Raw genomic sequence first — 26,226 nt, 5'->3', positions numbered from 1 at the left:
ATTTAGGAAAATGAAAGCCAGATGTGATGCTAGAATCATTTAGTTACAAGGAGCTACGACTCTTGGTTGAAAAGCAGTGGGCACTGGAAATACTATATATGACACAAGCAGCCATTTTCTTTACCACCCAGAAGTGTCTAGGGGCCATGTGGTTAGGCCAGGCCTTTTCCAAGGGAATACTACTACACAGCACCTAAGTCGACACTGTCCTGGGAGAGTCACAGTGGAACAAAGCCACAGGCAGTGGGAGGAAGTGTAATGGGCCCAGCATGAACAGGACGGAAGGTTCTAAGGGCTGAATCTGCAGTCACTTAGGAGTATTAAAAAAAAAATCACTGGAAACATGGATGAACCTTGAAGACCTAATGCTAAGTGAAATAAGGCAGGCACAAAAGGACATACTGTATTATCCCACTATCATTAATATTGTGTTATTCCACGTACATGAGGAATATGAGCAGTCAAATTCATAGAGAGACAAAGTAGAATGGTGGCTGCCAGAGATGGGGGAAGGCGGAAGTGAGGACCAACTAATGGGGACAGAGCTTCAGTTTGGGAAAATGGAAAAGTTGTGGAGACGGATGGTGGTGAAGCTTGCACAACACTGTGAATTTATAGAATGCCACTTAACTGTACACTTAAAAATGGTTAAAATGATATATTTTATGTCACATATATTTTACCACACACAAAGGTTTTTAAAAAATCACTAAAGAAGTCAATATGGAAAATGAAGAACTGTATGTTAAAGAAAAAGACAAAAAAAACCTTTTTTTTTAATCAAGAGATAAGTACCTAGCTCCAGGCTCAAGGTCTAGATTGAAGACATTCATCATGAGTCCTATTAAATGACAACCACACGCAGTTTTAACAACACTGTCACACAGGTCACCTTGTAGCTCCCCTTCACTTGATGCCCAGCTCTTCCAGACTTCCCAGTAGTGACGAAGGGTCTCTTTTTCTCAGCTTTGCTCAGCCATGTCATTCATAATAGACAAATGAAAAGTCCCAGAAACCTGTTCTATTTGGGATGGTTTTCTTTTGTTCTAAGCTTCGGTGGTTAATATGCTTGACAAATTTCAGAGTCTCTCTATCTCTGTAGACCAATGCCAAAGAATTGTTTTCTGGATTCACTGTTAGCAGCTGAAACAGGCGAATACAATGACACATCAGAACACAAGCTTATTCTCAACTCTTCTTCAGTCCTTCAGCAGTGAACAGATGGTTTCCACATCGAGCACTTAGACTGGTGACCGGGGCTCCTCTACTAGGAAGAGCTACTGCTCTGGCTGTCAAGACATTTCCCAACAAGACCCATTCCAATACATACCCAGAAAGGTTTTACTTAATGCATCGATTTCTTACTACATTGTAAGATTCATGGGAATGCACCACATGGCTCTTAATTTATTTGGGACTTCTCAGTAGGGTAGAATAAATGCTTAGTGATTATTCTTTAGCATCTTTATTCCATGCTGAGTACTTTCTACTAGAAATTAGAACGACTGCCAGGCAGACCAACATGGATTTATCAGCTAAAGACACTGGCAGAAGGTCCTAAAAATTGGGTCTCTGAAGAATGAAAACTTCCTCGAGAACTAGAAAGGACAGTTTGCTATCAGAAGCAGCCTACCTCTTCATCTTCACCTTTGGCAATGTAGGAAGTAAAGCCACCGTACTCTGGCTCCCAGCCTACAATGGGAAAATAAACAACCTTCAGAAACTCTCACTGCAAGAGTTACATCATCTGCTTAGATCACTGATCCCAAGCTGCTTAAAACGGGGGGACCTGGGAGTTCAGCAGTCACCAACTCTGTGACTTACAAGGCTGAATTTACCATTCAATCAATACTGAACAAGAAATAAAAACTAAGAATTAAGTGTCAAACACACCTGGAAGGACAGTTACATAAAAGCTGTAGATCTGGGGGGTTTCTTGGAGGGAAGTTATGGTTCAGTCCGTCGCCCATACCTTAGTCGCAGATATAAATCCTACTTTGAGTTGGGAGGCTGAAACTCATGACACCCTAAGATCCCTTCCAACATTGAGCTCCTGTGATCAGAGATCCTGGCCAAGGCAAATTCCTTCTGAGTTGGTTCAGTTGGAGAGGGGCACTCAGGAGAGACTGCCCTCTTAAGGACACAACTCATTGCTTTCCTTCTTTTCTCTTACCGTCACAGCCACAGTAGAGAAGTAAGTCCAGGGCAAATTCAGTCTTGCTGTTGTCATGGATCAAAGTGTAGTGACCAGTATTCCAATGCCTCAGTTCCCCCTGGCATGTGGGAACACTTGATTCTAAGAAAAAACAACAGAAGGCCAGGGAAATTTTAAAATAACCTTGCTACCACTGCTAGATTGCAGGGGAATGATAATTAGGAATGATACAGCACTAAAGGGAACAGCGGACGTCTGCTCCACCAACCCAGCCTGATAATGATTGTCACACATGTACTAGGTCTGACTATTTGGGGAAAAAAGTTGACTTTCTATTTCTGTCTTCAAAATAAATTTCAGATAGAGTACCTATTTAGCTGTCAAAAAAAAAATAACATTAATATTACTTTAAATAGACTTTATTTTTTAGAGCAGTTTTGGGTTTACAGAAAAATTTTCTAGAAAGTACTTTCCGTATATTTATAATTGTTATATCTTCTTGCTGTACTGAAACTTTTAAAAATATATGTCGGGCCAGCCTGGTGGTGCAGCGGTTAAGTGTGCACGTTCTGCTTTGGCGGCCCAGGGTTCGCTGGTTTGGATCCTGGTGCGGACATGGCACCGCTTGGCAAGCCATGCTGTGGCAGGCTTCCCACATATAAAGTAGAGGAAGATGGGCATGGATGTTACCTAAGGGACAGTCTTCCTCAGCAAAAAGAGGAGGATTGGCAGCAGATGTTAGCTCAGGGCTGATCTTTCTCAAAAGAATAAAATAAAAAAAAAAAATAAAATGTCCTTCTTTGTCTCTTGTAATCTTTCCTGATTTAAAGTCTGTTTTGTCTGATAATAGCGTAGCCACCTCTGCTCTCTTTTGGTTACTATTTGCATGGCATATCTTTCTCCATCCTTTTACTTTCAAATCTCTTTATGTCTCTGGATCTAAAGTGAGTCTCTTGTGGACGGCATGTAGTTGGATCATGTGTTTTCATCCATCCTGCCAACTGCTGTCTTTTGATCGTCATTTAAAGTAATTACTGATAAAGGAGGACTTAATTCTATCATTTTGCTATTTGTTTTCTAAATGCCATATAGATTTTTGTCCCTCATTTCCTGCATTACTATCTTCCTTTGTGTTTAGTTGATTTTTTGTAGTGAAATGTTTAAATTCCTTTCTTATTTCCTTTTGTGTATATTCTATAGCTATTTTCTTTGTGGTTACCATGGGGATTACATTTAACATCCTAATGGTATAACATTCTAATTTGAATTTATGGCAATTTCTCTTCAGTAATATACAAAAACTCTACTTCTTTACAGCTCCATCCCCACCTTTTTCAGTTGTTGATGTCACATCTTTATACCTTGTGTGCCCCAAAGCATAAGCCAATAATTATTTTAAATGCATTAGTCTCTTAAATCATGTAGAAAACAAAGAGTGGAGCTACACACTGTTGTTACAATAATACTAAGCTTTTGTAATTGCCAATGTAGTTACCGTTATTGAGATCTTTATTTTTCCATATGGTTTCGAGGTACTGTCAAGTGTCATTTCATTTCACCCTGTAGGATTCCCTTGAGCATTTCCTGCAGGGCAGGTCTAGTGGTCACAAACTTCCTCAGCTTTTGTTTATCTGGGAATGTCTTAATTTCTCTCTCACTCTTGAAGGACATTTCACTGGACATAGGATTCTTGATTGACAGTTTTTTCTCTTGGCACTTCGAATATATTGGCCCATTGTCTTCTGGCCTCAAAAATTTCTGATGAGAAATCTGCAGATAATCTTACTGAGAATCCCTTATATGTGATGATTTGCTTCTCTCTTGCTGCTTTCAAGACTTGCTCTTTGTCTTTTAAAAGTTTACTTATAATGCGCCTTGGTGTGGGTCTCTGACTTCATCTTACCTGGAGTTCACTAGTTTCTTAGATGTTTATATGCACGTCTTTCATCAAATTTGGGAAGGTTTCAGCCATTATTTCTTCAAATATTCTCTCCGTTCCTTTCTTTCTCTCTTCTCCTCCTGGGACTCCCACAATGCTTATGTTGCAGTATCCCATAGGTCCCTTAGGCTCTGCTCACTTTTTTTCAATATTTTTTCTTTATGTTCCTCAACCTTTGTAATTTCCATTGTCCCAGAATCTTCTGCCTGCTCAAATGTGCCTTTGAATCCCTCTCGTGATTTTTTTCATTTCAGTTATTGTACTTTTCAGCTTCAGAATTGCTTTTTGATTTCTTTTTAGGTTTTCTCTCTCTTTACTGATATTTCCATTTTAATAATACAGCATTTTCTTGACTTTCTCCATGTCTTTAGTTCTTTAAGACATCCTTCGTTCTTCAGGATCTTTAAGACAGTTGTTTTAAAGTCTTTGTCTAGTGTATCTGCCATGAGGTCTTTTTCAGGGATAGTTTGTATGGATTTTTTCCCTTTGAATGGGCCATACTTTACTCTTTCTTTGTCTGCCTTGTGATTTTTTTGTTGAAAACTGGACATTTGGATCTAATAATGTAGCAACTCTGGAAGCCAGATTTTCCTTCTTCCCTAGGGTTTGCTGTTTTTTGTTATTATTTCTGGTTTTTGTTTTATTGATTGTTGTAGGGTATCTCTGTGTTGAAGATCAGCCTGAAGTGTAAACTTAAGGTCTTCTAGGGTCTTTTCTGATCCCTTCTCTGGGCATTTATGGTCACTTTCTAATTTTCCCCACATATGCTGTTCTTTTTTTTGAGGAAGATTAGCCCTGAGCTAACATCTGCTGCTAATCCTCCTGTTTTTGCTGAGGAAGACTGGCCCTGAGCTAACATCCATGCCCATCTTCCTCCACTTTATATGTAGGATGCCTGCCACAGCACGGCTTGCCAAGCAGTGCCATGCCCGCACCCAGGATCCAAACTGGCAAACCTCAGGCTGCCAAAGCAGAATGTGCGCACTTAACCGCTGCGCCACTGGGCCGGCCGGCCCCAGTGTTCTTTTTGAATGTCTTAGTCTTTAATGTTTGGCTCCCAAAAGGGGAAAAAGAGAAACATGAAGGGGAGGGAAAAAAAAAAAGACAACACTGGCCTTTTAAGTCCTTTGGCCAAGTCACTTAAACCAGATAGAGAGGGGCTTGCAACAATGAGGGAAAGTTCAACAACAAAGGCACCCCATCTCTTTGCACCTCTCAGATCAAAAGCAGCAGTCAGAGCACAGATCCCCAGTATTTGGAGGACAGGGCCCTTTGTGCCCACCCGGGCTCCCACAAACTGTGCTCAGCCACTGGCCACATGGCTGAGGATGGGGGATGGGTAGCTGCTACTATGCCAGGAGCCGAAATTGATCAAAATTAACCACAATTTATCATCCAAACCTTCCCCTGGAAGCTGCAAGCCTTTAGGAGACTCCAGAGTTCCAAAACAGTTACATCAGACAGATTCTCCAAGTGCACCTGTTGTCTAGCCAGGGAGACAGACTCCTGCTGCTTCCTGCTCTGCCATCTTTCCAGAATCCTCTGAATATTATTTTATCTAATTTTGGAGCAGGGAAGAGATTTCTAAGCATGTCACCACCAAAAGCAGAAATGATGAAAGGCAAGTATAGTTCTGATTACTAAAACATTTTATAAAATTTAAAACATGCTAAACAAAATAAACAGCAAACTCTTAGGCCATGTAGGACAGAGGGGTCCTACATATATATGTAGCATTTTTTACAATCAGTAAGAAAATAGCAAAAAGCTAGAAGGAAAAATACACTGAGGTCATGAAAGGCAATTCATGAAAGAAAATCAAATAACCAATAAATACAGGGAAAAATATACAACCATTAATCAATGAAAGGCCAATGCCACTTTTACCTACAGAATAAGCAAAACTGGAAAAGAAAACACAATAATTAGTTTCTCAATGAAGAAGGAAAACACCATCATGTACCATACTGGTGGGAGTGTAAACTGATACAAATTTTGGGGAGGGCAACTGCTTGAAATTTTGTGCAGTCTTTGATACAGCACGTGCACATCTAAGAAGCTATTCTGAAGAAATAATGGATGCATCATTGTTTTATGATAGTGAAGAGCTGTAAACAATCTAAGTGTCCACCACGGGACTGGGTAAGATCATTTGATCAAATACCATGCAGTCATTAAAAATTATACTGCAGAAGTGTGGTTTTCACAGCTTTTAACTGTGGAATACATTCTTCAAGTGAAAGCTTCTAGAAATGCAATGTTGGAAAGAAGATATACCTAAAGCTGCTTTGGTTGGAGGCAAGGGCTTCTTAACTGAGGGGTTGTGTAGACTGTTATGCTACTGTATAAGGATGTAAAATAACAAAAAAGAACGCCATTAAATATTAAGTGGGAAAAAGACAGATTATAGAATATATATGGTATACTCCCATTAAAAACTATATGTGTATACACAGACACCTATATATGTACATATATGTATATGCCTACGTAGCAAAAAAGACTGGAAGGATATATGTCAAATGTTACTAGGGGCACCTGTAGGTGATTATTTTCCTTTTACTTGTTTTCTAAACATTCTGAAATCGACATGTGTAATTTTTATATTAAAAAAAAACAACTTAAAATTGTCAGGACTGTAATGGTCCCAGTTATCTTACTAGATGTGTCCTAGCTATGCCAACATGTAACACTGCTGTTACATGCCTCAGCAACTTGATAGCTTTTATTTAAAGAACGCTTTCTAGCATTTCTTTAAGATGGTAAACATTATAAACAGTGACTTTTCTCATTTACCCACTCTGCTTTGGTCCAGAGCTTTGCATACAGTAGATGCTCAATAATAGAATAAAGCATCTCTTGGTTGCCACATAGATTTTCTTCCAAGTGGCAGGTTCCCATAAAAAAGAAAGGAAGAAGGAATAGAAGTGGACAGATACTTTTTTAAAAAGCCCTTGAGGCCACACTGATCTTCACCTGATTCCTTTTAGGGTCTAGGTATAGACACTAGTATGAGTTATCAAGAAAAACCAATCTTCAGAAGAAAGGCTGTCTCGTATATTGAATAGCACAGAAAAAGCCATCTGGGTCAGGTGTTTCTAAATATCTGTGGTGACCAAAGTGACAGGTCAGTCAGTTTGGGAGGCTACAGAGTCCGAGTTCCATTGCTTGTGGTTAGCATCTCACACTGCTGGTTTTGTTTCCATGGATGTCCACCTCCCCATCTTTGCTCTTCCAACTGCACAGGGTTCTTCTCAAGAAATCAGAGTGGATGCCGGGGAGAGCAAACTGAGGAGACAACCTGGTAACAGACTTTCTAATCTGATTTAGCAGGTGCTGAAAGATTTAAGCTGAACTTGAGCTGCTCAGCTACTGGTGCCAAAGTTTCTACAGAAGTGTTACCTCTTAAATGTCCTTTTTTTTTTCTCTTTTTCATCTTTTCATCTTTTCCATCTTGTCTGTAGATAATTAAACTTCCTCTACTTTTAATAATTTCCTTCTATCTATTTGTCCAAATTCAAGCAAGCTTTTCTTAGGCTGTTATTGGTCCTTAGCAGAAATAAGCTGCTCATCTTCCGCTCCCTTATATTCTTATGTTTTAGAGTAATTTTGGGCAGAGCCAGTCATATTTCTCTCCACCATTTGTGCTATTATTAGCCCAATAAAATGTATTAGCTGTTCCTCCTACCTAGAATGCTCTTCCCACAGATCCTTCTTGCCATTCAGCACTGAGCTTAGATGACAACTGCTCACACAGGCTTTTCCAGACTGCCCATTCACAAAAGAGGCCACCCAGCATTCTTCAGCTCGTCACTCTATTAAAATTTTCTGCATGGCACTTACCATCACATGATGTTTTCTTGTTGGTGTATACATTTTATCTTTGTCCTCTCCTACTAGAACATAAGCTCCAGGAGAGCAGAGACCTTGTCTCTTTTGTTCTCTACCTCCTGAAACAGGGCCTAGCATACAGTAGATGCTCAAGAGATATTTGTGGAATGAATAAATAATTGGATGGTGAATGCTTAACGGAAAATAAGGACAAGTCATAACAACAGCTTACCCTTCTCTGCTTCGCATTCCTCTGGCTCTGGGTCTGTCTGCTCACTGCTCTGCTGGCGGTTGTTGCTGATGGCCACCTCATTATTCTCTGGCTCAGAGGAGCTGTGGCTAGTCCCTTCTTCAGTGCTGTCAGCAGCAGAGGCTGCTTCTCCCTCTTTTTTGTCCTCAACCTCATCATCTTCTGAAGGGGCCAGGAAGTGAAGTTTCAGGCCTGTGAAGTTGGAGAGCAGCAAGAAGAGTGGCTCGGAGCGAAATAATTCCATGCAGTCCTTCAGTATTTTGGGGAGCGTGCTCTCTTCAGCTTTCTCATAAAACCTGAAAAGCAACAATGCCAAATTGTTCATCAAAGTCACAGATGGAAAATTACTCATGAAATAAAAGCTGATCTTTAGTTTTGTACCTCTCTCCCCAAATCTTGGCATAGCATACTAAAGCACAAGTTGTTACAGTAGTGAGATTTTGTTAGGGCCTGCTACTGGATGTCCCTGGGAACGAAAGATCATTAGGCAAATGTCCTGTCATTGGAGTTGAACCTTGCAGACAAATAGGCAGGTACTGAATGCAGAAGCAAATATCTTGGAGGATGGGTTCTACCTTTTGTTAGGGGGACCTCGGCTGCTCCATTCCACATCTCCTTTCTCCAAAGCCTCACAGACCTCTGCAAATTTCTCAGGCTGGAAAATGAGCAAATGAAGCCATTAGCACATCTCCCTATGATCGCACACTGGTCTTGCAGGTGTAGCAGCTCTGCAGAACCATTCTGGCTGATTCCTAAAAGAGCCAGTTGACTCTCACTCCTTTCTCCCAAGATCCCCCAGTCCCGATATGATGAAGCCAGAGCAAAGCCTGGATAAATCGTCAGCAAGCTTAGCCAAAAGACCCGCGTGTCAATCTGGGCCATTTCCTTAAGTGGCTGTATATCTTATGTCAAATGGCTAAACCTCTCAAATTGCTGCATTTATAAAATTAAGATCATAATACAGACTCTTTAATTCCTAAGATGTGAGGAAAAAACATTAAACTGCCTAACAACATCATTAAAATGAAAATCTCTGTATAACCATATGGATTCTCTAGGCCTCAGCTCATTCCCTTATTTAATCAGCATTCTAAATTTAAAAAGTCAAGGGCAGTACAAGAACCTGATTAATCTACTGAAATAGTCTCCACAAGAGGCTTTATATGTACTTGTTTAATGCAGTTTACCAAGGAGCATTCTGAAAACAGTAGTCCTATCAGCTATAAGTAGGAAAGAGGATCCCAAAACATGGTTTAGGTAAGCTTGGTTAAATAACGTTAAACAAGTTTATTTACTACAGTACTTCTTCAATTCCTTAATACGCCAAGTCAGTTATAAAATTCCAAGAGAGAGAGACCACATGTAGTGTCTCTCAACCTTCTTTTCATGGAGGAACAACTCTTGGGACTGTGGTTCAATGGGACCCAGGGTCAAGTGTGAAGCGCCACACCGGCATACGTGATCTCATTTGGCCCTCACAACAACTCTTCAGATGGGCAAGGCAGTGTGATGATGAAATAAAAGCTCAGAGAGAATCAGTGATTTGCTCAGGTTAGTAGAACCCCGGAGCCAGGACATGAATAGAGGTCTCCCGACTTCTGATCTAGTTCTCTCCTCACTCTAATGCATCGCCTCATCATTGTCAAATATCTGTTAACAAGCACCGATCAACTGGTGATCTGTCTATATTAAAAGTAATAGTAAGCACCATATTCATCAAATGAATAGTGAGGGAACTACACACAACTCCCTCTCAGTGCAGAAGCGCGTGCGTGTGTGTGTGTGTGTGTGTGTGTGTGTACCATTAGTATTCTAGACAATGGGAATACCCAAGGGATTCTTAACCCACTAAGCATAAAACTGATACCAGTGCTAGGTATTATCATCATTTCTATGTTTTATCTGAAGTAGAAGATGACATAAACATTTTAACCAGGATCAAAGCAAAAAACAACACAAACTTAGTGATGCCTATTCACCCACCAAACAAGCAAAACTGCATCCAAACAAGATACAGCAGACAGGATATGCTCACCTACCTTAAGGAACTCCTTTAGGAGAATCTCAGACCTTTCTTCAAACTCGTCTTGAATTTGAACTTGGTAATCCATGTCCAGATAAGTAGGGTTGATCCAATCATACAAAATTTCATGCTTACAAAGAAGCAGCAGATGCAAAACGTGAGTTAATAATTCCTATTCCTTTTGTTCTGACATTATTTCACACTAGTAAAATATACGCAAATCCTCGCTTTATAATTTTTACCTTGTTACACATAAAGTGCTAGAAAACTTTGCCTGAGAAAGATAGTAGCAAGTTTATTTAAGAAAAGTGGAAGGGCAAGCTCAAAGTCTAGTTTCATTATCAGGAATAGCCATTTGTTTTTTTAATTTATTTTTCTATTGAGATCGCATAGGTTTATAATATTGTATATATTTCAGGTGTACATCATTATATTTCGACTTCTCTATAAACTATACTGTATTCACCACCAAAAGTCTAGTTGCCATCCATCACTGTACAAATGTGCCCTTTTACCCCTTTTGCCCTCTGCCCTCCCCTCTCTCCCTCTGGTAACCACCAATCTATTCTCTGTATCTGTGTTTGTTTGTTGTTGTTAGGAATAGCCACTTTTTAAAACCAGAAAAACAAATGATATGCTACAGCTTCTAAGATAAGAATCCCAGCAACAGGAGTTTATCCTTACATCTTGCGGGATGTGAGGGCTCCGAGGTATGAGAGGTTCAAAGTAGTTGGGAGGCCTGGTCAACGAAGGGCCATGAAACCAGCCGCTTATAGACAAACGCGACTTTTCCTCAGACAGGACTTCAGACACCTGAAAGGACAAGGCCAGCAGCACATCAGCACAAAGAATAAGGAGGAAGCCAACACACACTAATGTCAGGATCCTTTGTGCTAGGTGTGAAGACAACCTAGCCACAGAAGTCCGACAGGAAGCTGTCACATTTAGACAATGGTGACTAAGAAGCACGATCTTTAGTACTCTACATATTTGTGGCTTACAATTTTTACCTGGTGAAAGGATACTGGAGACACTTCAAAGAAAACCAGTGTGTTCCACGAAGGGATAAGAGACTTGACAATCTGCTTCGGCTGAAAGTGTTCTGCACCAGGAGAGAACACATCCATAAATGTGGTTTCATTGTCATCGACCACTTCCAGGCCGCCTTGTTTCACCTTGACAATTCTCAAATTTCTAAGGGTATCTAGATGTACACTCAGATTCCCAAATACCACATCTTTCCATCTGTTTCACTCATACTTGCTAGTTCTGCTCGGTGACATCTGTCTTACTACACTATCCATCTATTATTGATGAGGGCTGGAGTAAGTTCTGAAAGTTTCCTGGAGTCAACCTCTGGTGTCAGCCATTAAAAAAAAAACCCTTTAAAGGGCCGGCCCAGTGGCGCAATAGTTAAGTTCACACATTCTGCTTTGGCGGCCCTGGGGTTCGCCAGTTCGGATCCCGGGTGTAGACACGGCATTGCTTGTCAAGCCATGCTGTGGCAGGCATCCCACATATAAAGTAGAGGAAGATGGGCACGGATGTTAGCTCAGGGCCAGTCTTCCTCAGCAAAAAGAGGAAGATTGGCAGTAGTTAGCTAAGGGCTAATCTTCCTCAAAAAAAAAAAGTGGAAAAAAAAAACCCTTTAAAATCTTTAAAAAAAAAAAGTGTGTGTGGGGTGGGCCAGCCCTGTGGCTGAGTGGTTAAGTTTGCACACTCTGCTTTGGCAGCCCAGGGTTTTGCCAGTTCGAACCCTGGGAGTGGACATGGTACTGCTCATTAGGCCATGCTGAGGCGGCATCCCACATGCCACAGCTAGAGGGACCCACAACTAAAGGTACACAACTATGTACTGGGGGGCTTTGGGGAGAAAAAGGAAAAATAAAATATTTAAAAAAAACAAAAAACCCTGACTCCTGTCAAGTGGACTGGTCCTGGCAGATTCATAGCTACAGGCAGCTTTACATGCTCTCCACCCTTCCCCAGTCAGTATTCAGAAGCAGGGTCTGACTATTCCTCATCTTAGACTGACTGTAATTCATCTCTGGAGTAATGATTATTTCAAGTACAACTTAGAGAGGTGGTTGTCAGGGCTGGCATTAATTCCTGCTGTGGTAGTCACTGTAATGAATGGCTTCCATCTCTTTTGAGGAGCACAGGCATCATGTCTAAGAATTCAGAAGCAGCTACTGGAGTTGAAGAGCACGCGCCTGTCTTACCATCAACACTGTACAGGTCCAGGGTGCCCCCCAGGCTCCTGTCCCAGGAAGGAACCAGGTAAAGAATGAAGGCGATCCTGCGCCCTTCCAGCTCATCATCATGGCAGAGCAGGGCATCTGCAATAGTTTAATGCACACCTTAACGTCCTGGTGCAGACAATGATATCTGACCCTGTATTTAACATCAGTCCATCTGATCTGCATCTGTAACGTCAGCTCCTTTAAAAATGTAGCTTTAAAATGACACTTATTTCTCCTCTTTTATAATTATAGAAACAAAACTGTCAGTATAGGAAACTAAAAACACTGAAGAGCACACATATAGAGAGACCCAGAGGTAATCACTAGCAATATTTTTACATACGTTCTTCCAGTTTTTTTCCTACATACATGTATTTGCTTTTTTAAAAAATGGTATCTTACAGTGGTTGTTTTCTGGCCTGCTTTTTTTGTTTTTTATTAAATGGCAAGTGCTTTTCCTTGTCAATATACACACTTATCTCTTTTATGCTGCATAGTTATGGTACTATATGGATTATGAATTACTTCTCTTCCCCCTTTAATCAATCTTCTATTTGTTGTTTCCTATTCTTGTCTATTACAAAGAATGCTTTAATGAACATCATTGTACATAGATCTTTTTGTACTTGTTCCCATTAGTTTCTTGAGCTAAACTTTCGAAAGTCATTAGGTGGTGGGGAGCAAGACAGGCATCTGTGCAGAGTGGGAGCGAGAGGGAATGCTAAGGTGAACTGAGATTGTTCACACACGGAGGGACTGTTTTGATAAATAAACATATTGAAGGTAATGGCAGCCAGGTTTCTCACTGGTGAAGAAGGGAATCACAAATATGGAAAAAGAGAAATCTAGAATGAACCCTATGGTGTTGAACTGGAACTGGAGGAATGAATGTGAATTCAGTTTCCTATATATGTATCTATACAGATATTTATACAGATATCTAGATATAAATATAGATATAGAAATACATACAAATGTAAACGCATACATGCGTTGCATGCATATGCACACATACATTTGCCACCTCCTTCTGCTGAAAGGGCTGGGAGCAGTAATATCCTAATACTAGAGTCCAGATCTTGATTTTTAAGTATCATTCTTCACTAAAAGGAACAAGGGTTCTTTGCAAGAATGGCCAACTCCAGGTCTAGAGCATGGGAAATATAAGGTAAGCCTGGAAAATCCAGTTTTGCCAGAAAGTAAGATATATTAAGAATGGTGAGGACAATCAAAAGGACACAGAAGTGGTTTAAAGGGGCTCCCCTTGATCAATACAGGGACAATATGAGCATCAGTGTAATGAAAGGAACTGATAATAGCCCATTACATAAATAGTAATCCATAAATCCACACTGACATAAATAAATAAATGGGGAGTGGGGAAAGTTTTCTTTACAGTAGAATGACAACTGAATAATGTAGAAGAAATGATTTTATTATAAAAAATCACCATTTGGCAACCTACATAGTAATAATTTAGCAAGAAATCTCAGTGGATGCTATAATAAGTGAATCAAAGTTTGATGAGAAATGGGATATTTACATAGTCTTAAAGTATCTCTCCACAAAATACTTATTAACTTACAGAGAGGAAAAAAACAAGTTTACAGTGGAAAAACTTGATGCCAGCCACCACCTTAAGTGATCACAGTTAATATCACCAATGACATGACACAGAGAAACCATGTACCACTTGATAAAATGCAGTAAAGCGAACACATAATTAATTCTGTAACATTCCTAGCCAAAAATGCATGGCTTGAATCTAATCATGAGGCAGCATCAGACAACCCCAATTGAGGGAAGTCTTACAAAATAACCCATCTGTAAATCTGCAGAAGCATCAAGATCATGAAAGTCAAGGAGACACTAAGGAACTGTTCTAGACGGAGGGGGACTAAGGAGGCATGACAACTAAATGCACTGTTTTGATCCTTTTGCTATAAAGGACCAAATAATGGAAGCTGAATGGAGCCTGTGGATTAGATGGGAATAACATATCAATCTTAATTTCCTGATTTTGATGGTTTATTACTATCATGTACGAGAATGTCCCTGTTGTTAGGAATTACTGAAGTGTTCAGGAGTCTTGGAGCATCATAATGGCAATCTACTCTCAAGTAAAATAGGAAAAAAATTATTTTTACTATGCGTGCCACTTTTCTGTAAGTTTGAAATTACTTCAAATTAAAAAGAAAAACAAAGTTAAAAAAGGGCACATGATAGAACTCTTCATGTGTATCACTAAGTTATCCTAAAAAAGTTGTGACCAATTTATGCTTCCCCAGGACAATGTAGGAGGGTAAACCCAAATCAAAATTTTATTTAGTAAAACAAAACAAAACACTTTTCCTTCCAGCTGAAACACCAAACATGTTTTCGAAAAGACATTTATATGCTCAGAAAGGGACCTGGAAGGATGCACCCCAAACTGGTGACAATGGATACCTTTGAAGAGAAAGGGAAGCAAGGAGAAGGTGAAGGAGGCTATCATGCTTTCCATGGTACACTTCTATATTATTTGAATTTCTTTCCTTAAGAATGTATTCACTTAATACCTTCAAAATAAAAAAAAAAAGAAGAAAAAGTGGCATTGGGGGAGATATTTGTTCCCTGGGAAATCTAAGAGTAGTATTTATAATAGCACCTCTGAATTTCCTGATATTGTATGCGAAGTTAGTGAGTATGTGCATTATCAGCGTTTTTCTTAAAACATGGTCAAAGCTTTCACCATATTCTCAAAGAGAGCCACTGCCTTATGCCTTCGAACAAGATGGGCATTTCTGGACATGAGCTGGGTCAGATCTTCCTCATGAAGAAGATCCTAATGCTATGCAGGGACACACAGTCTAGGATTTCGGTACACTGACCCACCACCAATCTTTCTACCATAGTTTAGTTAAGACTTTTAAATCTTACAGACATCAGGGTTTTATGTTTCTCACCTGAGAATTCATATTTGGCACAAGACATGTCAATGGTTGATTCCAGGTTAATCTTGGAAATGTCAGAAAGCCAAGCTCGGAAATTTTCAAACAGAATTTTCCTAGAAATGTAAACAAAAGATAACTTGTTATGCTATAGTGTGGGCTCCATTTGGATCTATGCCTTAACTGTTTTTTCCTGGAGGTTGCAGTTTATCCAGGAGATCCATTCCTGAGAATGTTCCTCACTTTAAACTTGCATAGTTTAGGACTAATATTCCCAGAGAAATAAATATAAGTTTACCTACTGTAATATATTTTTGCTCTTCTGTTTCATTGTATTTTCTTCCTCCTAAATTTACAGCATGCCCTATCATTGAGGCAGCGCTTTGGCCTCTGTCAGAACAATTTATCACACCAAGGTTCCATTCCAAAGGTACTGATTTTTAGACAGGATTTTCAGCACTAATGCCAGCACCACTGTTGAATGAACACTTGGGTGACACTGCTGTAGATTAAAACCTTTAAACTGCAATAATGGTGAATATTATGCTAAGTGTACAATAATCAGTAAAATCTTTCATAGAGCTTCTGGTGCTAACAGGATACCAGTAAAAGATGCTGAACATTTCCATGTACCAGCAAAACTGGCTCTCTGTACAGAAATCTCTTTAACACAATTTATGACTCACTCAGCCAATCAACTCTGAAATTACGTTAACCTTGATGAATTAAAAATATTTTTAAAGGATTTACATTAGTTCAAATTTTACACATAAAGAGACAATATTTTTTGGATCATCCTAGTCCAAAGGTACATAAGTGAATTTCCCATAAAATGCAATTGTGCTGTTTGTAACTAAATATCAACTCTACAAGTTGATCCCCTAAGATTTTAATGCCAAATACCTTTTACACTATACACTATCCAAATAAAAAAATTCCATAAAAGAGTGTGCTCAGTTAGTTCAACCAGAAGTGCCATGTCACTTTTACAGGCAGAGTTACAAATTACATAGAATGGGCCAGCACAGCAAACTGCTGAACCAGGCTTCAGATGTGGGTGGTAAACATTTCTGCAAAGTCTTGATGCTTTAAGCAACTAATATTATCAAAGCCTTAAATCCTTCTTTTACTGGTAATATCAGCATCCACAAATTTATCCTGTAAAAAGCTCTTCCTCTAGTCACTTTATGAAAGCGTCAGAAGGACAGGGTTATTTTCTGTCATCATTCTCATTTGTTAATTATACTCATGAGAGAAATCACAGAACCCAGCTGGGAAATAAAAAGATCACCTTTCTATAAAGACCAAGGAATTCTGTCTGTCACACCATCTGGCTGTTACCCTTTGGGTACAGAATGTAACTCAGTCCCACAGGAAACGCTTACCAGAGGGGTGTTGTGAACGAATGCTTCAAAGCATGATAATGTCTCTTTGGGGAGAAAAAAGTCTAAGTAAGTATGAAATATTACAAGTTACAGTTAACATATGAGCAAAACTTCAGGATTTAGAAGAAATAACAACCTGTACAGCCTACCGCTGTGTATGGAAATGTCACAGAGAAAAAAGAGAATGAGAAAAAATAACTTGTACTCTATAGATGGGAAACAAACAGCTATTACAAGGTAACGTGCTTATTGCAGCAAAACTAGGAAAAAATCCTGTATAAGTAAAAGGAAACTGATAAACTAAAATCTGTCATCCTACTAGCTGGCTTAAAACATTCCATTCTCCCAAGTATTTTCCTTTGTACACACATAGGTAGCCAAAGATAGGACTCTCTTTTTTTAAATGGGATCACACTGTACTGTTTTAACTTCTTTTCTCTCTACAAGTGTATTTCCTTGAGTCTAATATGCCTTTGCCTATAAGAAGTATCATTATTTTACACATCACTTAAAAATGTTGCCAATTAAACTAGGACACAACAGTAATTGTAAGACATTGGCTCAGAGATGTTAAAATGTAAAAAAAAAAAAGTGTCTTAGAATTGATGAAACAGGGTATAACTTTACCATACTCATGTGTTAAAATTCGCACACTCATATTCAGTGGTTGTCTAGTTTTCCACTTTATGTTTCCTACCATTATCTATATAAATCTCAATGGATGGTACATAATTTTTCACTACTATAAACAACATTACAACAAATAATCTCATATGGAATCTTTGAGCACATCCTTAGTTATTTTCTTAGGATAAATTCTTATAAGTGGAATTACACTACAAAAGATAAGCATAATTTTAAGAGTTTTGATACCTCTTTCAAAACCATCTTCTAAGACAGACTGAAGCAGTGTATAAAGGTATGTACACTTCGGTCAACACTGCAGCTTTTGTTTTTAATATTTGCCAACCTCATATGTAGAAAATGGTACCTCCAGTGCTAATTTGCTTCCTTGATTACTAACAAGGTTGAACATTTTATCACTGAGAACCTGCCTCGGAATCAGACAGACCTGGGTTGTGCATCAGCTCCAGGTGTCCTGAAGAAGTTACTTATTTCTCAGAGTCTGTTACCTCCTCTACAAAATGGGATAATAATGTCAACAAAGATTACCTGACATAGCATTTAAAGCACTTACTACTCTGCCTGGCACACAGTAGGCACCCCACAAATATGATTACTTGTTTACCTTAAAGCACAGATGTGAGGCTCTCTTCTCTTCTTCAAATCATCAGACTTGATCATGAAAAAAGATGAAAAGGATTTCGTTCAAATACCAGACACACAGAGGAGAGTGGTTTAGTTAGCTCTGGGAGGATAACATTGTGGTTAACAGCCTGGACCCTGAAAACTGCCTAGTGTGATGCATGGCCCCTCCACTTGGCAGCTCTGTGCCTCAAGCAAGTTACTTAGCCTCTCTGTGCCTTATTCACTAAAAAACTACTTAAATAGTTATTATAGTGGAAGTTATATTCTTGTTGAGGAAGACAGACAATAAACATAAAACATGGATTATTAGTATAAAAGAAGGTGATAAATGTATAGGGAAAAAACAGCAGAGTGAGAGGGACCAGGAGTGCTGAGAGTGGGGAAGGGTCAGCAATTATAAACAGGATGGCCAGGTTAAACTTCACTGAGATGAAGCCAAGACTTGAAGGAGGTCGGGGAGTGCGCCAAGGGAGTATCTGGGCAAGGAAGATTCAAGATCCTGAGTGTGAAGGATGCCTGGCTATTCAAGAAATTGCAAGGAGACTGTGTGGCTAGAGCACAGAGTGAGGGGGAAGGAAGTAAGAGATGAGGCCAAAGAGGCAATGGGGACCTTAGAGCCATTTTAAGTACTTTGGCTTTTACTCAAAGAAATGAGGAACCACTGGAGTTTTTGAGCAAAGGAGTAATACAACCCCATTTACATTTTTTAAAACTGAGATAAAATTCACATAACATAAAATTTACCATTTTAACCATTTGGAAGTGTGTAATTCAGTGGATTTTAGTATATTCATAATGTTGTGCAACCATCACCACTATCTAATTCCAGAATATTTTTGTCACCCGACAAAGAAACCCTGTACCCATTAGGCAGTCACTCCTCATTCTCCCCTCCCCCTAGATCCTGGCAACCACTAATCTACTGTCTCTATATATGTATTTGCTGGTCATTACATATAAACAGAATCATATAATATGTGGCCCTTTGGGTCAAGCTTCTTTCACATAGCATGTTTTCAAGGTGCATCCATGTTGCAGCAGTATTGGTACCCCATTCCTTTTTCTGGCTGAATAATATTCCATTGTATGGACATACCACATTTGGTCTATCCATTCATCGGTTGATGGACATTTGGGTTGTTTCCACTTTTTGGCTATTATAAATAATGCTGCTATGAACATTTGCGTACAACTTTTTATGTGAACATATGTCTTCAGTTCTCTCTGGTCCATTTACATTTTAAAAGAATATAATGGCTATGATTGTGTAGGTGGGCAAGGGTAGAAGTAGGGAGATGGGTTAACATACAAATAGAATAATCCTGGTAAGAGACAAAGGCGGCTTGATCCAGGTGTTGGTTGTTGGCAGTGAAAGCGGAAAGAAGTGAGTTTTTCTGAATGTATTTTGAAGGTAGTGTAACAGCTAGATCTTAAGCTAGCATGAGGGAAAGAAATGTTGTAACTATGACCCTGACTCACCAGTCTGTATGAACATGTTCTAGCTTTCAGGTAGCCCAGATGATTAAGCACCTCTTCCTTCTGCAATATACATGATGTGCTAGTTCTGACTCTTGCTTACCATCTCCCAGCTGTGATAAGACAGCTTTGTTCTCTGAGTTCCCGAGGAACAGGACAACCTCCAGAAAGAAAAATTCTGCATTACTACCCATCATGAATGACAAAAGAAAGAGATAATGAGGTGCCTTGACGTCTACACCAGATGGTTGACATTACTAAACCCCTCTTCCTTACCCATTTCCCATATATAACTGCCTCAAGATTCTGTATGATTTTAAGACGGTTTTTAGGACACTAGTCTGCCATCTTCTGATTATGCTAGCTAATCGTATAAATTTTCCTTTCTCAACTACTGGCTCATTTGCAATTGATTAGCACTGGATTGCGGTGAGCTGAACGAGCCCCTTTTTGCTCAGTTACAGTAGAGCCAGCAGAATTTCCCAACGGACTGGATACGAGTTGTGAGAGGAATCAAGGATGACCTCAAGGCTTCTGGCCTGAGCCACTGAAAACATCAAATTGCTATTAACTGAGATGGGGAAAATGGCAGGTGGAAAGATCAGGAGTTTAGTTTTGGACACTTAATAGATATCGAGAGCAGAGGCAAAGCCATGAGACTCCCTGGAAATCTGCTTGGAAGTGGTCCAAGGGCTAAGCCCTAGAGGACTCCATCACCAAGAAGTCAGGTACAAAAGGAAGACCTACCAGAGGAAACTAGGAAGGACTCACCAGTGAGGTAGAAGGAAAATTGAGAGGGCATGGTAGATAGCCCTGGGGGTGGAGTGGAGGAAGAGAGGCTGCAAAGGGCACTGGAGTGGAAGGTCCCAAAAGTAGGAAGGAATTCGGTCAAGAAATCCATGGAGGTGTGTTTCAGGAAGGAGAGCCAGCAGCAGCCAATGAAAAAAGGGCAAGTTCATGTCCAAAGAACATAGTGATGTGGGGCCGGCGGGAACCTCAAGGAGACTTAGGGTAGCATGGAGAAGTAAGGATGCTGTGACACAAGGAGACATGGAGGCAAGGAAAGTGACACAGAAAGTGCAGACAGAGGGGAAGATCCTGGAAGCTGGAGAAGAATGTGATATGGAGGGAGTTTTCTCCTGTTTTAAAAATGGGAGAAATGCACACAAATTTAATGCTGATGGAAGATTCCAGTAGGGAGAGATTTAAAAAGAGGAAGAAAGTGTAGATAATTCCCTGAAGAGTAATTCCCTGCAGAGGCTGGGCGGGTGTTTGGGATGAAAGGCTGAGTAGGGATGGACGGTAATGACCAGGAGGGCCACCTCTCCTGAGGAAAGGACTAGAGGCAGATAGACGGGTGGGTGGGGGTGGGCTCGAGGGTGTTGCCCTCAGGTGGTTTCAGTTTTTGCTGAAGGAGGAGAAGCCATGAGTTCAGAGTGAGGCAGAAGCTGAGAGAAGCACAGTGGAGTGCGTCTTAGCGTTGAGCGCCTGGCTGAGGTTTGTGACGCAACTCCACAGAGGGTCACAGGAGGTTGTGATTATCCCTTTGGACCACCATTTGGGAGCATCCAGAACTGGGTTTTTCCAGGTGGAACAAAGGAAGGACAAGGGGGCAAAGAAGGTTAGCATATTGACTGGTGGTTGAGGGGGTCATGGAATCCAAGCAGGTGAGGGGTAGAAGCAGGAGGATGCAACAGGGAGGGGACGGCCGGTGCCTCCAGGAGGTCTATCGGGGAGAAGAACTGGTGTAGAGAGAGCACTGCACACTCTGGGTGATAGCTCCACCACAGCAGGGATCTTTGTCTTGTCCACTGACACAACCCAAGCACCTACAATTTGTTACTGGACATGCAATCTGGAGGAGAAGAGACTGGTCACACAGGAAGTTTTATGAACGCATGGTTCCAGAGGGACAGCAGCTGCAGATGATGACGAAGTCCATGGGTGGCCCTAGGATTGGGTGGTTGAAGTGGTGTGGAGAGAGTCCTCAGGGCCCTGGAAGTCAGGGGACAGAGAGGCCAGGGTTTGGGTGGGTCATGCTTATGTACGACAAAGTTGCTTAGGCTGATGGCAGGTTGGGGATGCGGACGTGGACTGTATGCCAGGTGAGGACAGTGACTCGAAGGATGGTAGACGGCTATGGCAAGGAGGGTGTACTGGGTTTGGAAGTGTCCCCCCAAATTCATGTCTATTCTGGAACCCCAGAACGAAAAGGAAAAAAAAAAGAGAGAGTGAGCGAGCACATGGTATCCTGAAAGTAAAGTGAAAAAATGTCTCTAGGAAGGAGGCATAACATAGTAGGTCAAATGCTGCTGGAGGTCAAGTAAAACCAGACCTGAAAACTGACCATTAGATTTACTAAGGTGGAAGTCGTGAGTGACCTAGACAAGGGGAGTTTCAGTGGAGCATAACAGGTGAAAGCTGAAGCACAGGTGGCCAACAGAGAATTCCAGAAGAGGAAATTTGAGACAGTACAGACAACTCATAAGGAATGCTACAGTCAAGGGGAGCAGAGGAATGGGGTAGTAGAGGAAGGGGAAAGTCAGACCAAGAGCATTTTTTTTTTCCTGAAGATAAGAAGAACTAGTAGTGACAGCTTTTCTTCTTTTTTTGTATGTTGTAGGGAATGGTCCCGAAGAGATGGAAAAATTACTGATGTAATTTCTTCATCTATAAAACAGGAATAGTAATGTATGTCCTTCATAGGACTGTTATGAGGATTGAATGAATGAATAAATGTAAAGCACTTGGCAATAAGCATGCACTCAATAATGCTTGCTTTAAATAAATACAAACTATCGGGCTACTCCCAATGACAGCCTTGGCTAGGGGGACTGGAAGATGGTACAGACTCAATTAGGAAGTCAACTCGCAGCACAAGCAAAGAAAAAGAGATATAAGTGAAGTCTGAAGGCACAGGAGACTGGAAACAGTTCTATATTTACTGTCTGCGGATGAAGTTCAGTCCCAAAGCGAGCAGGGTAAAAATTATTCACAGCAGAGCAGAGTTTCACCAAGCACGCACGGGGATCTAACGTAATGGCTTCCTTTTTTTCCCCCTCATCACCCAGGGCACTTTTTATTATTTTGCCTCGCACTGACTTCACAGTTAGAAGTATTTTCATCAACCAAATTGCATTAAGTAAAAACCATTTTGATTTCTCAGTTTTAGTAACCAGAGATGCATATAGCCCTAAATCAACAAAAGAGGCCAAGTGTTACCAAAGTTGATACAGTTACAAAGGCAAACAACTACGGTTTTTAATTAACCTATGGAACTTTACTCTGGATAAAGCTAATTTTCGTTAGTTCTTCTGAATTATTAAGAATCCCATCATTCGTGTATTTAACCTGGATTAATTCAATCATATGTACAAGGCCCCAAGATAGACAGACTGGGGGACAGAAATGGGTGACCAAACAATCAGCTCTGGAGATAACGGAGAAATCGGTTATCACTCTCTTATTCTGGATAAAGAGAAATCAAAGCGAAGGTGCAAAGAAAAGAAAATAATCCTTCACCTTTTTCATTTTTATTTTTTGTGATTTTAAGGGCTGCTGTCCTTGAGGTTTTATAAAGGATTTCCAAGAGTGATGTATGTCATGTACTGAAAGATATCCCTCATACTGGGGAAACCAACGACCCATATTTCTATACCTAGACTGGGCCTGTTTCTAAGAATAGGAAAACTAGCCTCGATTTTGAGATAGTCGTTTCTGCCAAATTAAACTGTCCATCAAAAAAGGAATGATCTCTCTGTAAGACATATTGCAACGCAGAGCATACTGCAATACATGAAGCTACCTAAACAAAGATACGAACTCAAAAATTTAAATGGTTATCATCTCCCAATGTACAACTCTCTCCAAAGTGTACTTAACCCCTATATGTATAACGTACTTACTTATTGGCTTACTGTATTCCTTGACTCTCTATCACTTTCACTATTAACTCTATTATTTTAGATTTTAAAGTCTTATAGGGCAGGAACTAGCAAAGATTCTCAAATAATAATTATAGTACCTAACAAAGAGTTAACACTCAGTAAGCTTACGTTAAATGAATGAATGTTTTTAACAATGTTGAGGCAAGGATCTTCCACGGCAAACCCAATCTAAAACCTCAAGTCTGAAGGTACTGAATGATTTTATAGCATATGAATTTCTGAAGTGGAAGAGCTAATGTGAAAGGGGCATACATACCTGCTGGAACTTATATAAATCATTGTACTTTTCATGGAAGTCCAAGTTCAAAAGTTCCTTCTGAAGCCCTTCCAAGAAGTTTTGGCTTTGGATGAAGTTTGGGATCACGCAGTGAAGAAAGGGGTCCATGTCCATGACAATGGCTTCTGTTGGAAGGAAAACATGATTTGTGGCTTTTTTCCGTTTTTATTTTTGACCCCTAAGTAGCACAGTAGAGAAAATACAAAAGGGGATGGTCATGAATTTTCAGGAACCTAGTACCCAAGATTTGGAGGAAGAATTAAAAGCTTGTTCTTTTTGTTTTTTTTTACAGATTGGCACCTGAGCTAACAACTATTGCCAATTTTCTCTCTTTTTTTTATTCTTCTTCCCAAAGCTCCCCAGTACATAGTTGTATATTCTAGGTGTGAGTGCCTCTGGTTGTGGCATGTGGGATGCCACCTCAGCATGGCTTGATGAGCAGTGCTGTGTCCACACCCAGGATCCGAACCAGTGAAACCCTGGGCCGCCAAAGCAGAGCACACAAACATAACCACTAGGCCGCTGGGCTGGCCCTTCTTTACGGAATACTACTTTTTAAAGATACTACTTAAAATATTAGTCTGTAAGATGAATACAGGTGATGTCACTAAATTAAGTTTCCTGTTCTTTTGGGTTTTTTTTAGTTCAATGATTACTTATTGAATTGAATGTATTTTATTTATTTATTTATTTTTTGGTGAGGCAGATTTGCCCTGAGCTAACATTTTCGGCCAATTTCCCTCTTTTTGCTTGAGAAAGACTGTCGATGAGCTAACATCTGGGCCAATCTTCCTCTGTTTTGTATGTGGGACACCGCCACGGCACGGCTTGATGAGCAGTGTGTAGGTTACCCCCCTTATCCAAATCCGTGAACGCAGGGCCGCTCAAGCAGGGCGCGAACTTAACCACTATGCCACTGGCTGCCCCAAATTGAATGTATTTTAGATTCTTAATTCACTTCCCCCCAAATTTAAAATAAGAGTAGCAAATTAAAAATCAGAATAGCAACACTGGCTGGCAATTTTTCTTCAACCCTTTTTCTTTCCCCAAGTTACTATCAGAGGAAGTTACTACATTTTTTTTTTCCAATCAGTTCAGGCATAACCTCCCTTAATTTCTTGATTTTCACCTCAACATTCTACCCACTGCCTCTGGTGGGAAGATTTCGCACCTCTATAATAATCACCACTACCACTTACCAGGTGCCAGGCACAGTGGTGCTTTACACGCATTACTGCATTTAATCTTCTCAACAACTCTAAAGTAAACATTATCACTATCTCCATCCTACAGATGAGGAAATTGAGAAGTCGCGGAGTGTACAGAGCTTGCACTTTAAACACTAAGCTATCACCTTCTCTGTGCATCCAGGGCACTCGGGACTCACCTCTTCAAAGCATTTAACCACTGAAACAAAAATCATGGCAAACTTTAGAAGGGAAAGTGTGATGCATGAAGCAGAGTCCATGAGGTGATATTTGAAGCCGAGGCTGGAATCGTTCAATGCAGGTTCCCTCCCTTAGCCAACACACATTTGCTTTCACGGGTCATGTAGTCGAACTACAGGCGCGTAAAAACGAGTAAGCTCAGGTGCGTGCCATCAAACGAGTAAGCTCAGGGGCGTGCCATCAAACGAGTAAGCTCAGGGGCGTGCTATCTGGCAGCTCACAACATGCTCTGGCTACACCATCCCGGGACAAGTGAGCTCTACCCTCCGAGGAGAAATCGCATAAGCCACTCAAATACGTGTCCAAAGGCTTACTGGTCCTTACTCAGGGAAACATTTATTGATGGTTACATGCATTCGCTTACGAATCTCATTTAACATCTTTTACGTAGGAAGGAACTGAAGTTTAAAAAAGTTAAATCCATTGCCCAACGACGCACAGACGGTGGAGAGGATTCTAACTCAATTATCTCTAATTCCAGAATTCCACTGCGAATTTGCATGCCCTCTACTTCCCGAAACTCTCCGGCCTACAGGTCTTCCCTTCTCAGGTTTCTAAATCCAAACTGAACCTGGAATGGAAGCGGGCAGCAGGCCAGGCAGGAGGGTCAGAGGTGGCCAAAGTCACGCCCTCTCCGAGAGCCTCTTCCCTTGTGGCCCAGCCGCTCAGGGACCGGCTCGAGTACCAGGACTTCTTCAGAGGCCCCTAACCCCGCGCGGCGGCTCCCCCTTCACAGCCCTCGGTTACCGTGACGGAACGGCGTCCTGCGGCTCCAGGCCTCAGCCACCTGCTTTTTTAAGGCTTCCTCCGTGACGGCGTCCGAAAACTCCGCCATCACCTCCTTCTTTCCCTTTTTCCCTTTCCGGCCCGGGCCGGGCTCAGCAGGCCGTTTCCCATTCATCTCCTCCCGAGTTACAGACCCTCTCCCCACCCCACACCGAGCAAGCAACTATTTCCCTATGGAGACTACAATTCCCAGGATGCCTCCTATCCCACGTTCCCCGGCGTCACCCAATAGGAAGGACCAAAGTAAGAGGGGGCGGAAGCCTTGCC

The 26,226-nt window shown here is 40.8% G+C and overlaps 1 protein-coding gene across 2 annotated transcripts; it reads right to left on the bottom strand.

Moving 5' to 3' along the window:
- Positions 1-643: 643 nt before the first annotated feature.
- Positions 644-26,189, bottom strand: OGFOD1 (2-oxoglutarate and iron dependent oxygenase domain containing 1). Of its 2 annotated transcripts, XM_008539794.2 has the most exons (13): positions 25,921-26,189; positions 23,705-23,850; positions 18,006-18,052; positions 15,387-15,487; positions 12,421-12,537; positions 11,209-11,300; positions 10,883-11,011; positions 10,215-10,328; positions 8,751-8,830; positions 8,158-8,471; positions 2,174-2,296; positions 1,634-1,692; positions 644-1,143 (listed from the first exon to the last, which is right to left on the bottom strand). In XM_008539794.2, the coding sequence occupies exons 1-13, from the start codon at positions 26,072-26,074 to the stop codon at positions 982-984; spliced, it is 1,638 nt and encodes a 545-aa protein (XP_008538016.2). In that variant the 5' UTR covers positions 26,075-26,189; the 3' UTR covers positions 644-981. The 2 variants fall into 2 exon arrangements, with proteins under 2 accessions (XP_008538016.2, XP_008538017.2); XM_008539795.2 differs by lacking the exon at positions 12,421-12,537 and having other exon boundaries at positions 25,921-26,182.
- Between the last annotated feature and the right edge of the window lie 37 nt (positions 26,190-26,226).

This window comes from Equus przewalskii, chromosome 3, assembly GCF_037783145.1.
Source record: "Equus przewalskii isolate Varuska chromosome 3, EquPr2, whole genome shotgun sequence".
Taxonomy (NCBI): domain Eukaryota; kingdom Metazoa; phylum Chordata; class Mammalia; order Perissodactyla; family Equidae; genus Equus; species Equus przewalskii.
Note: the sequence above shows the minus strand (reverse complement) of the source record. Positions and strands in the feature narration are given on the sequence as shown.

What these genes read in the sequence shown, in the direction of transcription:
- OGFOD1 (XM_008539794.2), bottom strand. Translation starts at nt 26,074, where the DNA reads ATGAATGGGAAACGGCCTGCTGAGCCCGGCCCGGGCCGGAAAGGGAAA. An exon ending in GCCCTCACATCCCGCAAGAT is followed by an intron (nt 10,329 to 10,882) that starts GTAAGGATAAAC and finishes CTTCTTTGTAAG; the next exon opens with CATGAAATTTTGTATGATTG. An exon ending in TCTCTACTGTGGCTGTGACG is followed by an intron (nt 1,693 to 2,173) that starts GTAAGAGAAAAG and finishes TTCCCATTGTAG; the next exon opens with GCTGGGAGCCAGAGTACGGT.